The sequence below is a fragment of the Molossus molossus genome, unplaced genomic scaffold (genome assembly GCF_014108415.1).
Source record: "Molossus molossus isolate mMolMol1 unplaced genomic scaffold, mMolMol1.p scaffold_m16_p_2, whole genome shotgun sequence".
In the NCBI taxonomy this organism is placed as follows: Eukaryota; Metazoa; Chordata; class Mammalia; order Chiroptera; family Molossidae; genus Molossus; species Molossus molossus.
In genome coordinates, this window is record NW_023425355.1 from 105960428 (window position 1) to 105979302 (window position 18875).

At 40.4% G+C, this 18875-nt stretch overlaps 1 protein-coding gene across 1 annotated transcript in view; it reads right to left on the reverse strand.

Moving 5' to 3' along the window:
- Positions 1-15082: 15082 nt before the first annotated feature.
- Positions 15083-18875, reverse strand: part of ZNF157 (zinc finger protein 157) — a 32454-nt gene continuing 28661 nt past the window's right edge. The window contains exons 3-5 of the mRNA XM_036270618.1: positions 18201-18327; positions 17813-17908; positions 15083-16724 (exon numbers count right to left, since the gene is read on the reverse strand). Of these exons, the coding sequence (XP_036126511.1) occupies positions 15499-16724; positions 17813-17908; positions 18201-18327 (1449 nt within the window). The 3' untranslated portion in view covers positions 15083-15498. The remainder of the gene's footprint in view (positions 16725-17812; positions 17909-18200; positions 18328-18875) is intronic.

An 18875-nucleotide genomic window follows, 5' to 3' on the forward strand; every position in this document is an offset into this window, starting at 1 on the left:
AGCAACAATGCCAGTGTTACACCATATCACAGTAAGGAAATAGATGTAAACTGCATACAACACTGTACCTACAGTCAACAATAATATACTGTACATTTAAATTTTTGTTAAGAGGGTAGATTTCCTAAGTGTTCTTCCCAAAATAAAATAAAATACTCAGAAGATACTGCTACATTATTAGAGTCCCACTCAGTCATCAACAATTGGTCCAGTTTGTCTCCCAAAGCAACTCAGGTTTGCAGGCTTCCATTCAAACTTGCCAGTGTATGAGTAATCTTAGCAACATACGATTTTATTCTTTCAAGCATCTGATATAATTGAGTTAACAAACAATATCATTTTTTGCTCTGAGCCTCTCAGGGAACCAATGTAATGGATTTCCCTTGTATAAGTTATGTATTCATTCTTTTACTCTCAGCTACTATTCCTCCTTCTCTTTATTTATCAATGAATTTCACCCAAACTTTTCCACCTTTGAAAGGGACAATAGGTTTGGCCACTGTGCTGGTCCAGATTTCCAGCAGCAATGACAGTGTAGCAAATGCTTCCCCTCCAGTCCATTCCTATTTACATAGGTTATCATTACATAAGTGCAGAACTAGCGGTCTATCTCAACCAGTAGGTAATACAGCTGCATTCACTGTCAACCCCAATTTTGCCAGATGGGTTGGAGGCACAATCTATCACTTTAGGCCCTTGGGAATTCAGACATAAACATGTACCTCGGTTTCAGTTTGTCCCCGGCCCCTGTTGGGGTTGTGCGGGAGGCAGCCACTCGATGTGTCCCTTTCACGTCGATGTTTCTCTCTCTCTCTCTCTTCCTCTCTCTCCCTCTCACTCTATCTGAACAAAAATGGAAAAATACAATTAAAGTTCCTTGCTTGGGGGTTATCCATGCTTCCAACACCTGCAGTTGCAGCATTGGTCCTGGGACCACTAACTCCAGTAGGAAAATAAGAAAATGGAGGTGATGTGGTCATACCAGCATCCTCTCCTACCTCTCCTTTCCCAGATCCTTCTGAAATCTGAAGGAATCTATATATTGGAGACCCTCCCTTGCCCCCCACCATGTTGAGTGTGAGCACACACTTGTGAAGGTATGTGAGCCAGTCCTTCATGCCTTTATCTCCCCCAATTTTATTATTTTATTTTTAAATAAGATTTTATTGATTTTTTTTGAGACAGAGAGAGATAGAAACACCTGTGTGAGAGAGAAACATCCATTGGCTGCCTTCTTGCATGCCCCGTACACATGCCCTGCCCAGGAATTGAATCGGGACCTCTCAGTCCACAGGACAATGCTCAATCCACTGAGCCACACCGGCCGGGCTATCTCCCCCAGTTTTAGACAACAAATGTTTCAATTGCCTGTTCTAATTCTCTATCATACCACTACTCTGACGATATCTCTTTGCTGGTTTGAAGACATTATGTGTTGTTGTTATGGACTGAATTGTATCCTCCCTGCCCCACCCCACCCCCAATGTATATGTTGAAGCCCTGACCCACAATGTAATTATATTAGATGTGTCCTTTAAGGAGGTAATTAAAGTTAAATGAGGGCATAAGAATAGAGCCATAATCAAATAGGACTGGTGTCCTTATAAAAAGAGGAAGAGCCCTGGCCAGTTTGGCTCAGCGGTTAGAGTGTCAGCCCACAGACCAGAAAGACCCGGGTTCAGTTCCCACTAAGGGCACATATCTCGGTTGCGGTTTGTCCCCGGCCCCAGTTAGGGTTGTGCGGGAGGCAGCCACTTGATGTGTCCCTTTCACGTCGATGTCTCTGTCTCTGTCTCTGTCTCTCTCTCTCTCTCTCCCCCTCTCTCTCTCCCTCTCTCTCCCTCTCTCTCCCTCCCTCCTCTATCTGAACAAAAATGGAAAAATGTCCTCAGGTGAGGATAAAAAAAAAAAAGAGGAAGAGATACCAATGGTGTGAATGCACAGAGAAAATGCTAGGTGAAGACAGTGAGGAGATGGTCATCTGTAATTTAGGAAGAGAGGTCTCACCAGAAACTAACCTTGCTGGCATCTTGATCTTGGACGTCCAGCCTCCAGACCTCTGAAGAAATAAGTGTTTGCTGTTTAAGTCACCCAGTCTGTGGTTATTTTGTTTCTGTGTTTTTTCCTTTATTGATTTTAGAGAGAGAGGAAGGTTGAGGGAGAGACAGATAGAAACATCAGTGAGACAGAACATTGACTGGCCGCCTCCTGCATGCCCCCCACTGGGGATTTGGCCCATAACCTGGGCATGTGCCCTGACCAGGAATCCAACCAGCGACCTCTTGGTGCATGGGTCGACGCTCAACCACTGAGCCACTCCAGCCAGACTGTGGTTATTTTGTTATAATGTCCATGTCTCTACTAAGTTTCTGAGTATGTGTAATACATTTAAATAAGACATTAAGGAAGGCCTGTTACCACTCAATGGAGACAAAAGTCCTGGCTCCATAATCAATTTTTTTCTGACACCACTTTGACGAAGGGTTGGCATGACTTTTAGAGCCCGTCGAAGGTAAAAATATAAGCTCCTCAATTGTCATATGTTGGTATGAGTGGGAGTTGGGCCACATGTTTTTTCTATACTGTTTGGATGCAGTAAAGCAACTATTTCCTACAAGTTTACTGTCTTGTTAGACTATCAATTTCCTTGGTTCTTTGACTAAAGAAAACTGGCTTTTATAGGGTCTTTTTTTCTTGTCTGAGCCTACTGGCATTTCCTAGTTGCCAGGTTCTCTAGCATAGTCTGATATATGAGGCAAACAAGAAAACCCATAAAACTCACCAATATGCTCTTTTTTTGGTCCTGAGGTCCCTAAGTCTGCCCTCTACACTCCACCTTTCAAAGTCATCTTATGTTTGTTCTATAAATATCATTTCCAGGGTTTTTGTTGTTGTTGTTGTTGTTGTACTTAGTGGCAGGAATAGGGGAAAGTGCATCTACTACACTTTCCCAGAAGTGCAAGTCTTATATCTGAGCCCTTTTTCTCTATTTTCCATATCTCTACTAACTTTTTGAGCATGTAGAATACATTTATAACTTTTTAAATATCCTTGTTGAGTAATTCTAACATTTGTGTCAGTTTTGGGTTGGTTGGTTGCTTGATTATTCTCATTGTGTGTCCTGTTTTCCACCTGTTTGCATGCCTGCTGATATTTAATTGAATGCCAGACATTGCAAATTTAACTTTGTTGGGTACTGGATATTTAAGTATGTCTATAAATTATCTTGAGTTTTGTTCTGGGACACAGCTAAGTTATGTGGAAACTGTTTGATTTTTGCAGGTCTTGTTTATTTAACTTTTTAGGTGTATCTAATTATTCCCCACTACTGAGACAATAGCTTCCTGAATTTTCTATCCCGTGACCTATTTTTCCAGTCTGGCTGGTGAGAACAGGCAATATTCACAGGCCCGTGGGAGCATGAGACACCATTTCTTCTTATCCTTTCAGATGGTTCTCTCCCTGACTTCAGTTAGTTTCCTCACACAGTTACTGATCAGTACTCTCCAGAATATTCAAGGACTCTAGGCAGATCACCTGGATCTTCTCTCTGTGAGGTTTTCTCCACTCTGGTGGTGTACCCTATGAATTCTTGCTTTCTTGTTCTCCCTAGACTCAGTTACTTCTCAACATAGGGAATTCACCATCCTCTTCCTCAATTCTTCCTCTTTGCAGTGCCCTGGAAATTCTCTCAAGGAAGTATGCTGGACCAATCAACCATAGGGTTAACCTCATTTGTTTCCCTTTTCTCAGAGGTCACTGTTCTTCATTGCCTGATATCCAGTGTCTCGAAAGCCATTTTTAAAAATGTATTCTGTCTATTTTTGTTTTGTTTGTTTGTTCCAGGCATGAGGGTAACTCCAGTTTCTGTGACTCCATCTTGGCTGGAAAAAGTCACAGGCAGGAATTTATAAATGTGATTTGTCACTGGAGGTCGTCAATAAGAGATAGATTCAAGTTGGTGTGATTTTTATGAATAGGGAATATTGTAACCTGGGTTTGAGACAAATATGCCAGTGAACTTGTATCTATGAATGTAGAACTTGTATCTTATTAAGTGCTCATCTGTGTAAGGTATAGTGAGAAGTATTTAAGAAAGGGGAGATATGTCAATGTAGGCTGTCAATAAGAGATATTCTCTAGTAGGCAAAAATTTATGAGTATGTTTAACTGGGATTTTCAATGTAAAAAATACCAGTGGGCAGGTGTTTGCAAATCAGATTTGTAAATTGGGTTGTTAATGAGAGCTATGCCCTTGGTGAGTATTTAAGAAAAAAGAGAGTTGTTACCAGTGATCATCAATGGGGTTAAACCTGGGGGGAAGGTAGTTATGAATACAGATCCTGGTAAACGTGGAGCTATCAGTCGGTGATACATTGATAGGTATATATGAATGGAGATATACAATAGCTATTGCCATTGGGGTATATGTCAACAGGGGTATTTATGATGAGTATATTTGTAAAATGACCTGGGCAATAGGACATATGCCAATAGGCAGGTGTTTAAAAAATGAGTCAATTTGTCATCGAAGGTCATAAACGGGTTATACCATCAGGTGGATATTTAAGAATACAGATATTTTTCAATGGACCAGCAACAATGGAGTATGTACTATAGGGGTTATTTATAAAGAGAGATTTTTCAACAGGGATTATAAGAAATATGCCAATGGGTGTTTATGAATAAGATTTTTGAATAGCAGGCATCAATAGTTGATATGTCAATGTTTTTATTTCTCAGTGGGAAGATTGTCAAGAGGACTCATAAATGGAGATATTTTAATGGATATTTTTGAATGAGGTGATCTTTTCCCCAACAGGTTAATAAAGGAAAGATTTGCCAATGGATAGGTATTTATGAAAGAGATTTGCCAAAGGATCACCAATGGAGACATTCCAGTGGGATATTTATGAATAAGAAGACAGTGAAAAGTGGTTACAGTAGGTAAATTCTAAGAAAAATCCCCAATATCCCTGTCGCCCTTATATAAACTTCTCCCCTTAAATATGGTTGGAACCTGTAAATATGATGAGATATAACTGCATGATTATTTTATATTATAACAAAAGGGATCTTACAAATATAATTAGGGTTACTAATTAGTTGACCTTAAAATAGGGAGATAATCCAGGTGAGCCTAATCTAATTAAGCTCGTGAACCCTTCAAAAATGCAGTTTTCTCCTCCTGGTGGCAGAAGAGGACATCAGAGAAATTGGAAGCATGAGAGGCGTTTGGCTCACCCTAATCGGCTTTGAAGGCACAGAGGCCCACATGATGAGGCATGCAGTTGGACTCTAGAAGCAAAGAGCAACCACTGGCTGTCAGCCAGCAAAGAAATGGGAACCTCGGTGCTACAACTGCAAGGTACTTGAATTACCAATAACCTAAATAAGGTTGGAAATAAATTCTTTCTGAGAGCTTCCAGATAAGAGTCCAATGTGACCAACACTTTGATTTTGGTTTTGTGAGACCATTAAGAAGAGAACCCAGCCACGCTCACTTGGACTTCTGACCTACAGAACTGTGAGATAATAAATGGGTGTTGTTTTAGGCTGCTAAGTTTGTGGTAATTTGTTACACAGCAATAGAAAACTAATGCAGTATATTTGCCAGTTGGGTATTTGCGAAACGGGATATACCATACTGAAGAGAGGGGACTCTTCAAGGGAATGATTTACAAAGGGCTTGGGAATTTGTCATCTGTAGGCTTGGAAATGGTAGAGGTGTATAAACATGAGGATTTTTCCACAGTGAGGACTGCATAATAAGGAACTGTTATGGGTTGAATTGTGTATTTCAAAAAGATACATTGAAATCTTAATCCCCAGTACCTCAAAACATGACCTTATTTGGAAATAGGAACAGGAAGATTATCACTTGGAGGGATGGTTGTCCTCAGAAGTCTTTGAAAATGTTGGTATTTGTCAGTGGAGAGAGCAACATCATCAGAAGAAAAATATTACAGTGGGGGAAAAAGGAAGACACTGTAATACTTTCAACAATAAAGATAAATTTTTAAAAACCAAATAAACTTTCCTGCGAAAGGTGTCCTCTCTGTACCAGGAGGGGAAAAAAAAAAAGAAAACCATTACAATAAGCATATTAAATATCTGTAATGTCTTTGGAAGAGACTGTCAAAATCACGAGTTAAATTAAAGGTGCTGAAGTACATGAAATTATTACTACTATACATAATTTCCAATAGTGTAAAGTATCATTCCTAATAAAACATTATTTGCAATATTGTAATCATTACTAAGATGTATCACTACTAAATTATAAATTAAATTCTATTTACCATTACTATTACAAGTAATAATACAGAGAGCTATGTGCCTAGCACTGTTTTAAGCACTTTACATATATAACTTCATTTAATATTCTGTCCCTATGAATTAATAAGTATTATTTTATCTCCATTTTATAGATGTAGAAACTAAGGCATAGAGAGGTAATATGATTTCCCAAAGGACGCACAGCTAGGACAAGGAAAAGGTAGGATTTTTTTTTTTTTTTCCAAATGCAAGCAGGCACTAATTAAAATTTTATTCTTTATAACCTAGTTAAAATACTTTTTTATTCTTATACTTTCCTTTTATAAACTTTATTGAGATGCAATTCACATACAGTAAAATTTATCCATTTAATGTGACAATTAAATTATTTCAGTATATTCACAGAATTGTACAACCATCACAACAGAACTTTAAAATATTTTTATCATCTCAAAAAGAAATCCCATACCCATTAGCAGTCACTCTGCATTTCTCCCACCTCCCCTCATCCCCAGCCCTAGACACCAGTAATCTACTTTCTGTCTCCATAGTTTTCACTATTCTAGACATTTCATATAAATGAAATCATACAATATGTGGTCTTTTGTGACTGGCTTCTCTGAAGTAACATCTTTTCAAAGTTCATCCACGTTGCAGCATGTATCAGTACATTATTCCTTTTTGTTACTGAATAATACCATTGTATGGATATACCACATTTTGATTTTCCATTCATCAGCTGATGGACATTTGAATTGTTTCCACTTTTAGGCTACTATGAATAATGTTGCCATATACATTTGTGTATAAGTTTTTGTATGGACATATGTTTTCATTTTTCTTGGGTGGATACCCAGGAGTGGAATTCCTGAATCATATAGTAACTCCATGTTTAACATTTTGAGAAAGTTCCAAATTGTTTTCCAGAACAGCTACACCTCTTTATATTCCACCAACAATGTAACAGGTTCAATTTTTCCACATCCTCATCAACATTTGTTATTATCTGTCTTTTTTTTTTCTAGCCATACTAGTGGATGTGAAGAGATATTTCATGGTTTTCATTTCCACTTTCCTGATGCCTAAAGATATCGAGCAGCTTTTAAAGTGCTTAAGCTATTTGAAATATCTCATTTAGAGAAATGTTTAATCACATCCTTTGCCAATGTTTAAATTGGGTTATTTATTTCTGGGTTTTTTATTGAGTTTAAGAATTCTTTAGCCCTGGCCGGTTTGGCTCAGCGGTTAGAGCGTCGGCCTGCGGTCCGGAGAGACCCGGGTTCGGTTCCCGCTAAGGGCACGTACCTTGGTTGCAGTTTGTCCCCAGCCCTGGTTGGGTCGTGTGGGTGGCAACCACTCGATGTGTCGCTTTCACGTCGATGTTTCTGTCTCTCTCTCTCCCTCTCACTCTATCTGAACAAAATATCGAAAAATGTCCTCGGGTGAGGAAAAAAAAAAGAAAATATCTTTGCCCTGGCCGGTTTGGCTCAGCGGTTAGAGCGTCGGCCTGCGGTCCGGAGAGACCAGGGTTCGGTTCCCGCTAAGGGCACGTACCTCGGTTGCAGTTTGTCCCCGGCCCTGGTCGGTTGTGCGGGTGGCAGCCACTCGATGTGTCCCTTCACATCGATGTTTCTCTCTCTCTGTTCCTCTCTCTCCCTCCCACTCTACCTGAACAAAAAATGGAAAAATGTCCTCGGGTGAGGATTAAAAAAAAAAAAAAAAAAGAATTCTTTAAATATTTTAGAGAGAAATTTCTTATCAAATATATGATTAGCAAATAATTGCTCCCATTCTATGGGCTGACTTTTTACTTTATTGATAGTATCATTTGCAGTATAAAAGTTTTAAATTTTGCTGAAGTCAAATTCACCTCCTTCTTGTTTTATTGTGCTTTTGGTGTTGTATCTAAGACACTATTAAGGGGATGGATATGAATACAGATTTGTCTCCAGTGTCCAGTGTTCATGTTCTTCATTAATACGCTACATTGCCTGTCTAAAAATTGAATCACTGTTAGTAATATTACAACTGAAGTTATTATGATATTTTTGTGAAAAAATTACCAAGAGGCAAATATACCCATGGATCATCCTTCATCCCTAGCACAGACCTCAGAAGAATTCTGGGTAGGGACTATGAGGAGAATATTGAGGCTCCGGTGAGGGAACAGCCAGCCCCCAGGCTACCCATTGAGGTGGACCTGTGCTGCACACTTCACAGGGCTGTCACCCCCACATGCTTCCTCTCAGCCACCAGATTCTCTCCCAAGCAGAGATTTATACATGCACCAAATACTGGGCCAGGTGGAAACTTACTTTACTCACTTCAATGGATTTTCTAGAAAGATAATGGGAGGAAATGTAGTGACTCTAGGACTACAAATATCCTGCCAGGAGCCACACCAGCACTCTGAAGCAGGCAGCCTCTCTGTAAGGTCTGCTTCTCCATGGCAGCCACAGCTAAAGGGATCTACGAGGAAGGAAGGTACTCCCATGGCAGCCTGAGACTCCTACTTGCTGTTTAATGCCCCTGGCCACATCTAATGTATGTAACAGTCCTTGGTGTTGAGAAACAATTGGAGAAACCAGAAAATAGGTAGAAGGAAGAAGTGTAAATATACAAAGGATTGAGGTAACAACTAAGTGGGTAAGGTAACCTATTTCAGATACTGGGGAACAACCAGAATCCACAGGATACTTTGTGGTTCCAGACAATAGGCCAGACTGAGGAGACATCCCAGGACACTAGAAAATAGCCACAGGGACCAGAAAACGGTCACTACAGTGATGTGAATGGTCAGAGAGACTATCAAACAGCCAGAGGGCCAGAGAACAGTCATAGTTAAAGGACAGCCAGACAGGCTCTAGAACAGCAAAATGGAAGAAGAAATCAGCCCTAAATGTCATGCAACAGCTAGAAATACCTAGGAGACAGCCAGAGAGATAAGGGAACAATTTCAGGCTGAGGGAACAGCCAGAGAAACAAGAAAACAGCTGAAGGGACAAAGAAACAGTGTCTGGACTTGAGGAACAGAGCAATTGTCAAACATCTGGAGAGACCACAAAACAGTCTTTGTATTTGGAAGATAGTCAGAGGGACAATAAAGCAGACAAAGTAACAAGGGATAAACCTGAGGATCACGCCACAGCCCAAAGACCAAGAAACAGTCTCTGAAGTGCAGGAAATAGAAAAATAATAAAGCAGTCTGAAAGACTGAGGAACCACCACAGTCCAAGGAACAACTGTAGGGACTGAAAGAACAGCCAACAAAACAACATACAGACATCAGGGAACAACGACTGGTCCTAATACAAGATTATTAGAAAGTATGGGGAGTAATCACAAAGATCAAAGACACTATACTGATGACTAGTGGGAATACAACAGTCATGTGAGCTGATATAGCGCCAGCAGACATGGCTATGGAGATTCATGAGGGTCAAAGACATTGTACTGGTGGCTAACACAGGATCATCTGAAACTATAAAGAGCTCTAATGTAGAGAAGGCTCTAATGAGTCCCAGCAGAGTGCCTTATGCCGGGACTCAGGAGGTCAATACATTGTACTAGTGGAAAATGAGGGACCAGCATCTGCATGGATGTGGATAGTGAATCGGCGGCTGGTGTTGGGATGGAAACAAAATCACTTTAATGGTGGCTAATGGCTAAGCAGCAGAGTGATAAGGGGTTAATGTGGAATCAGCAGACACTAGGCTGATTTTTTATCAAAATCAAAGATACGCCCTGGCCGGTTTGGCTCAGCGGTTGGAGCATCGGCCTGCGGTCCCGAGAGACCCGGGTTCGGTTCCCACTAGGGGCGTGTGCCTCGGTTGCAGTTTGTCCCCGGCCCTGGTCGGTTGTGCGGGTGGCAACCACTCGATGTGTCCCTTTCACATCGATGTTTCTCTCTCTCTCTCTGTTCCTCTCTCTCCCTCCCACTCTACCTGAACAAAAAAAGTGGAAAAATGTCCTCGGGTGAGGATAAAAAAAAAAAAAAAAAAAATCAAAGATACTACTTTTGACCAAGATTAGCAGACACAGTGATGATGCTAATTAATATAGGGTCAGCAGTAAAGACCATGATTGAGAAATGTGAACTAGTGGCTGGTAGTCAGCAGTTACAGTGTTGAGACTGTAATAGAGTTAGCATACACAGTGATGAGCTCTAAGGTATGGTCAGCATGCACTGTACTGGGTCATCATTGCATTTAGACACTATTAGTGGCTAATGATCAACAGGCACAGTGATGACAGTTAATGCAGGGTCAGCAACACTGTGATTGGGACTTATGAGAGCTAAAGACATTGTACTCATGGCTAACAGGTGTCAGCAAGGTGAGACTAGTGTGGAATCAGCAGATACTGTTAGTCTCTGTTCTTGTGGCTAAATGGGGATCACCAGAGTGATGGCAGCTCAGGTAAGTTCAGCAAATAACTGCTAGAGTCTCACAAGTGTCAAAGAAACTATACTATTGACTAATGGAAGATCAACAAACACTATGATGAGAGCTAATGTGGGGTCAACAGACTGTACTTAGGCATCAACATGTCAAAGACACAATACTGTGGCTAAAGAGGGTGGGATTCAGCAGATACAGTGATTCAACTACAGAAAGGACCAAAAGCATGGTGATGGGCCCTCAAGGTCATACTCTGTGCTGGTGACTAATAAATAAGAAGACATTAATGTATGGTCAGTAGATACACTGACAGGCTATAATGTAGTGATTGGGGCTATTTTAAGGAAAGCAGACACTGCTGGCTCCTAGAGTAAAAAAAAAACAAAACTCTGAAACTTGGTAAATGGGGAATCAGAAGGCAGCGTGACAAGGTCATGTGAGTTCTGTAGACATTGTGCTGGGGCTCAGGAGGGTCAAAGTCACCATACTGGTGGCAAATTATGGAAGAGCAGATACATATTGGTGCAACTGTGCTATACTGTGGGTTTATGGGGGTCAAGACACTGTACTGGTGGCTAATAAAACATCAGCAGACATAGTGATGAGAGCTAATGTTGGAATAGCAGGAACTGTGATTAGAACTCATTGGGTTAAATATATTGTAGGGGGGGTCAATGGGGGGAAAAGGGGAACATCTGTACTACTTTCTTAAATAAATAAATAAATAAATAAATAAATAAATAAATAAATAAATAAATTGAATGGTAGTCAATGGGAAAATCAATAGGCAAAGTGGTGAGGACTGACATGGGGTCAAGCAGACACTAAATTAGAGCTAAAGAAAGGTGATAAAACATACCTGTGAGCTAATGGGAGGTCAGCAGCCACCATGCTGAGTCTAAAGGAGGGCAAAAAGACATGATAGTTAATGGAGGATCATCAGTCACTAAGCTGGAGGCTAAAGGAGTGAAAAGACACTATGCTGTGAGCAAATGGTGATCAGCAAAAATAGTAATGGGCACTAGATTTATTGGGGGTGATCATAAGTTATATAAATATCTAATCACTATGTTGTACAGCTAAAACTAATATAGCATGCCAACTTAATTGAAAAATTAAAATTATAAACCAATGAAATGTACACTTTAAAACGATTAAAACTGCGAATCTCATGTGAATTTTATCTCAAAAATTTTTAAACAAAAAAATTGTGATGGCAGATAAAGAGGTCATGAGACATGACGTTATGAGTAATGGTGGGGCTGGAGAAAAAGTAGTGATAAGATGTTGTGAGATAAAGGTGGGTCAGCAGATATTGTGCTCTGGGCTAAAAGAGGTGATAAGAACTGCTATAAGCTAATGGGGTATTTGTAGACACTGTGCTGACATGTCATGGGGAGCAAACTTACTGTCCTGGTAGCTAATGGAGCATCAGGAGAGACTGTGCTTAGGCTATTGAAAGTCAAATACACACAAGTAGGGAGATTGCCATAAAAGCGATGGTAGCTAAGAGGGGCAGTAAGATCCATCATGGGGCCTCAGTAAAGGTCATTTTCATAGAGTAAGACCATTTCTAAAGCCTTGGGAGAACTAAGTCTCCCACTGCTAATATCTTTCATCTGATCTAGTTCTCAAGATTCCTGGTTTTCTCCCAGGCTGTTCCTGGTGTGGAACAGGAAGAGGGAACTTTTTATTGTTGTTTTTAAAGTTTAATTGAGATATAATTTACACACCATAAAATGCACAGATCTTAAGTTTACTCATTTGACAACTATTGTATACACCCAGTAACACTCCAATCAAGATAAAGAATAGTTCAATCACTGAAGAAAGTTCCCTCCTACCACTTATGAGTTAATTCCATCCCAGGGGCAACCACTGACTGATCTGTTTTCTATCATTATAGATTACTTTTATGTATGGTTGAAATTTTCCATAACAATAATTTTAAAACATCAAATTTTGCCATACAAAAAGGAGGAAATCTTACAGCATGGATGGACTTAGGGAGCATTATGTTGAGTGAAATAAACCAGTCAGAGAAAGACAAGTACAGTGTGATTTCACTCATATATGGAATCTAATAAAAAAAACAAACAAAATAGAAACAGACTCATGGATAGAGAACAGACTGACAGCTGTCGAAGGAAGGGGGCTGGATGAAAAAGGTGAAAGAATTAAGCAGGAGAAAATAACACTCACAGACACAGAGAACAGTGGGTGATTACCAGAGGGAAAGGTGGGTGGGGGGTGTAGAGAAGGGTATAGGGGAGATAAATGATGATGGAAGGAGATTTGACTTGAAGTGGTGAACACACAATACAATATACAGATGATGTGTTATAGAATTGTACACCTGAAATCTATATAACTTCATTAACCAATGTCACCCCAATAATATTTAAAAAAATTTTTTTTTTCGTTATTGCTTTTGGAGAGAGAGGAAGGGAGCGGGAGAGAGAGATAGAAACATCGATGAGAGAGAACATCAATCAGACACCTCCTGCAATGCCCCCCACTGGGAATCAGGAATCGAACTGGAGACCTCTTGGTACATGGGTCAACGCTCAACCACTGAGCAACACTGACCGGGCAATATTTTTTTTAAAAGAAATCGTGGGAGGGAAGTAGGGCTGGAGATTAAGTTTAATCAATGGCCACTGATTTAATCAGCCATGTCTATATAATGAATCCTCCACAAACACCCAAAAGAATGGGTTTTGGAGAACAACAAATTCAGTGAACATACAAAGATTTGGGAAGAGTAGTGCACTCAGAGGGCGTGAAAGTTCCACATCCTTTCCCTATACCTTGCCCTGTGCATCTCTTCCATCTGACTGTTAAATACAATGTTTCTCTGAGTTCTGCAACAAACACCCAATCAAATTTAATGTTTTAAATGGATGGGCTGAAGATGGAAAGAACTGACGAAATGGCATCTTGCTAAATTTAATTAATACTTAGTAGATGGGGGTGAGAGCATGCTATATATAAAATGTAGAAAGTGTAATATGTACATTCAAGTGTATGCTGTATTGGGGAGGCATCTGATGATTGATTCAAATATCCTGGGTCATCATAATCATTATGGGACAAACAGAGAAAAATGCAAAAAAGGTATTTAATTTAGCATCAACTTACTATGGCATAATGTCACCAAATATTAAAGGTAAAAGATTTGCTTTTGCTTATCAAATAAAGTAAAATAGAAAATATTCTGAAAGTAGAGATTTGCCACTAACAGACCTCCACTAAAGAAAACTCTAGTCCAGCCGGTGTGGCTCAGTGGTTGAGCGTCAACCCATGCACCAAGAGGTCACCGGTTCAATTCCCGGTCAGGGCACATACCCAGGTTGTGGGCCAAATCCCCAGTGGGGGGCATGCAGGAGGTGGCTGAATGATGTTCTCTCTCATCGATGTTTCCATCTCTCTCTCCCTCTTCCTTCCTCTCTCTCTAAAAAAATCAGTAACAAATTTTTTTTTTTTAAAGAATGGGTTTGGCTCTGGCTGGTTTGGCTCAGCTGTTAGAGCATCCGCCCGTCCCGGGTTTGGTTCCCGCTAAGGGCACGTACCTCCGTTGCAGTTTGTCCCCAGCCCCAGATGGGGTCGTGTGGGTGGCAACCATTCGATGTGTCTCTCTCGCATCAATGTTTCTCTCTCTTCTTCCCTCTCTCCCTCCCACTCTATCTGAAGATAAACGCAAAAATGTCCTCGAGTGAGGATAAAAAAAAAAAAAAGAATACGTTTGGAGCTGCCATACAATAGCTTAATAACTGGCACATTGCCTACACCCTGTGACCCACCAGTTCCACTTCTAGATTTAGACACTAAACACAGAAACAATACAAATGTCTTTCACTAGGCAAATGCAGACATGAATGAATAGACTGAACCTATATTTATCAACATGACAGATCTTGAAAAGGAAATATTTCATTAAAAAAAGCAAGCTGGCCCTGGCCAGTTTGGCTCAGCGGTTAGAGCGTCGGCCTGTGGTCCAGAGAGACCCGGGTTTGGTTCCCGCTAAGGGCACGTACCTTGGTTGCAGTTTGTCCCCGGCCCTGGTTGGGGTTGTGAGGGTGGCAGCCACTCGATGTGTCCCTTTCACGTTGATGCTTCTCTCTCTCTCTCTTTTCCTCTCCTTCCCACTCTAACTGAACAACAACAACAACAAAAAGAAAAAAATGTCCTCAGATGAAGATAATAAATAAAAAGCAAGCTGTAGAAGTTTAAACATACTGTGATACCATATATTAAATTTTTTAAAGCAATATAGCATTATATATTGCAACATTCATACTATATTTTAAAAACTCAAGGTAGATTAAAATTCTAAATGTTAAAAGAAAAACTTTAACTTCGGAGAAAAGCATAGAATATTATCACCTTGAAATCAATAATATTAAAACATAAAACCTGAGCAGAAGAGTTAACAAAATTAAAGAACTAGCCACAGTGTGGAAGAAGATCTCTGCAACACACATGACTGAAAAAAGAATTTTTATAGACTCATATATTTAAAAAAACAACATTTAAACCAATAGGTAAAAGATAAACTGCCCACAGGAAAACAATGAGCAAAAAGATATAAACAGTCAACACACAGAAGAAAAACCCAAATAAGCAATCAACAGAAAGGAAGATGTTCAACTTCACCACTAATTAGGGAAATCCAAATGATATAAAAACAACAATGAACTCTCCCCTAAGGGGATCAGGACATTTCACACAAAGTAGGAGCCAAACTGTTACAGGTGCACTCTGGGCACCCTGGTGATCAGATGGTCCAAAGGGCTTGATCAAATGGTGAGAGGAGTCTTCACAGAGAAGTTTTCTCCATAGCATAAGGCAAGTGCCGACCTACGTGAGTTCTCTGATGTTCTGTGAGGTGTGCTTTACGGCAGAAGGCTTTCCCACATTCTTGACACTCAAAGGGTCTCTCTCCTGTGTGAATTCGCTGATGTTCAATGAGGCGTACTTTCAAATAAAAGGCATTTCCACATTCACTACATTCATACGGTTTCTCTCCTGTGTGAGTTTTCTGGTGTTGACAAAGGGATTTCTTCATACTAAAGATTTTTCCACATTCACTACATTCATAGGGTTTCTCTCCTGAATGCATTCTCTGATGTTCAATGAGGCGTGCTTTAACATAGAAGGCATTACCACATTTGTTACATTCATAAGGTTTTTCTCCTGTGTGAATTCGCTGATGTATCCCAAGAGATGAGTGCACCCTGAAAGATTTCCCACATTCATTACATTGATAAGGTTTTTCACCTGTGTGAGTTCTTTGATGATTATTGAGAGTTGTCTTCATTCTAAAGAATTTCCCACATTCCTCACATTTATAGGGTTTCTCACCTGTGTGGGTTCTCTGGTGTTGATTTAGGGATTTCTTTGCACGGAAGTTTTTCCCACAATCACCACATTCATAGGGTTTCTCCCCGGTGTGAGTTCTCTGGTGTTGGGTAAGGGATATCTTAACGCGAAATTTTCTCCCACATTCACTACATTCATAGGGTTTCTCCCCTGTGTGAGTTCTCTGATGAATTGTGAGGGTTGCCTTCTCAGAAAAGGTTTTCCTACATTCAGTACATTCATAGGGTCTCTCTCCTGTGTGCGTTCTCTGATGTAAAATGAGTTGTGACTTCCTACCAAAAGATTTCCCACATTCATTACATTCAAAGGGCTTCTCCCCTGTGTGAGTTTTATGGTGAGCAATGAGGTATGATCTTGCACTAAAGGTTTTTGCACAATCATTGCATTTATAGGGTCTCTCCCCTGTGTGTATTCTCAGATGTTCAATAAGGTTTGATTTCCTACAGTAAGTTTTCCTGCATTCATGGCATTCAAAGTTTTTATCTCCTGTGTGTGTTCTTTTATGTCCAACAAAGCCTGTTTTCTTGTAGAAAACTTTCCCATATCCATTATATTCAAGAGTTTGATCCAAAGTTTGAATCTTCTGATGCTGAAGAAGGTCATTATCATGCCTGAGGGCATTACCCCCAACAGAATTGTTGCCACACAGCAGTGAGAGAGATCCTTTAAAATAAATCGGATCATATCACTCTTTCACTCAAAACCCAACCATGGCTTTTCCCTGTCATAGTATAAAATTAAAGTGCTTAACACAGCCTATAAAACTTTACATTATTTGGCCTCCAGCTAACTTTCTGATATCGCCTCTTCACACTCTCACCACCCACACTTAAGCCACACTGGCCTTTTTGCTATTACTAGGATATATCACTCAGACTAGGCTTGACACTTACTGATCTCTGTGCCCAGAATATTCAAAATCTTCATGGCTCCATCTCTCTCACTTCACTGATGTTGGTGCAATGATGTTAACCTCACCAAAAAGTCTTCCCTGATCCCATTCCCTAAAAGCACACACCCCATCATTATCTATCCTTCTTATCTTGCACTGATTTCCTTTTCACTACCAACCATTAGTACGTTTTTGTTTGCTTCTGGTCTCTCCCGCATGCAGGATTGCAATCCCCACACCGAGAATATGACCAGCATATAGTTGACACTCATGAATGAATGAAGGCACCAAGGCAATGGAGAGAAGGAAGGTATTGAGAATACTAAAGAGAGAGAGACTACCTAAAGATAAGTATCCAAGATGAAACAGGCAGGGATAGACAAGAGTGGTAAATAACCACAAAAAACATAAAATAGGAGAAAGCATTTAAGTGTGAGCATGTTATTGGGATGTATGATTTAGACATCTTAAGCATACAGATCTTCTGTCCCAATCATTTTTGTTTGTTTGTTTTGTTAATCCTCACTCAAGGTTATTTTTCCATTGACTTTTTTACATAGAGTCAAAGGGAGGTAGAGAGAGATAATTGGTTGCCTCCCGCACGACCCTGACTGGGGCCAGGGATTGAACCTGCAACCCAGGTACGTGCCCTTCACAGGGAATCAAACCCAAGGCCCTTCAGTCCTTGGGCAAAAGCTCTAATAGCTGAGCAAAACTGGCCAGGGCTCCAATCATTTTCGAAAAGAAAAGACCTCTAAAGAAAGATACCTGAAAAATACTGTCGAAAGATAACCTTAGACCTGAATTCCTGGGCTCTTATCTCCCCTGTTATCCATCTGTCCAGTTCTTGCTTACTCACCTGGGCAACCATGGCCTGAGGATTCCTCCTCTAATATCCACAGCTCTTCTCCTCGCTCCAACTTGAAGATCATCTCTGGTTTGGCCACGCAGAGGCCTGTTAATGGGAAATTGCACAGGACGTGGGCCAAGTTGTCTGAGCTTTAGGGCCTCTGATGGAGGAGAAAGGTGCATCTTCATGAGCTGCACAAGGAAGGGGGCCCATTTAAACCTTTCATCGGGGGAAGTGAGAAAACACACACTCTTCCTGGTGCCCCAAACTGTTCAATCACCTGTGAACCTCGAATCTAAAACTAAAGTATCATTAAATTCTACAAAGGCTATACTCATTACAGCAACCAAAAAAGGAAACACCTGCTACCAGGAGTTACATGGACAATAATTCTCACCCACAGATGCCAGGTTGCTGTAGTTCTCCAGCATCACATCCTTGTGCATGCTCCTCTGACCAGGGTCCAGTCTGTACCACTCCTGTCGGGTAAAATCCACAGCCACATCCTCGAAAGACACAGATCCCTGTAACAACAATCTGCAATGATCAGAATGGGACACATAGAAAAGATGTTTGGGAACTAATTCTCTCAATGGAGCACCATTGGGAATTGACTAAAAAAGCTACACTGGACACATGATTGTCTTGCTTGATATTATACTCAGGGGGCAGGGAGTAGAACAGCCCTGCTTCTGTGTTACTTTATCAATTCATGAAGAAAAGACTACTTAATACTGAGTTATCACTATGGACTTGGACCTGTCCCAGTTGCTGGGAAAACAAAAAGAATGAAAGGAGGGCCTGCTCTCAAGGAGCTCATACCCTAGTAGGGAAGCTTGTATATGATCACATTCATGTGGATGAGGTGTTACCGGAGCTATGCTGAACATGTGTACAGGGTGCAATGGGCTTTCACAAGGGAGGGAACTAGATTCCACTTTGTATTATCAGGCTGAACTTCACTTAGGGAGGCAGCACTTTGAATCCTTAAATAAGAATATCATTTTCTTCATGAATATAGGCCAATAACAAAAGAAAAGGCAGGAAGACATGAAATACACATGGTGAGTTA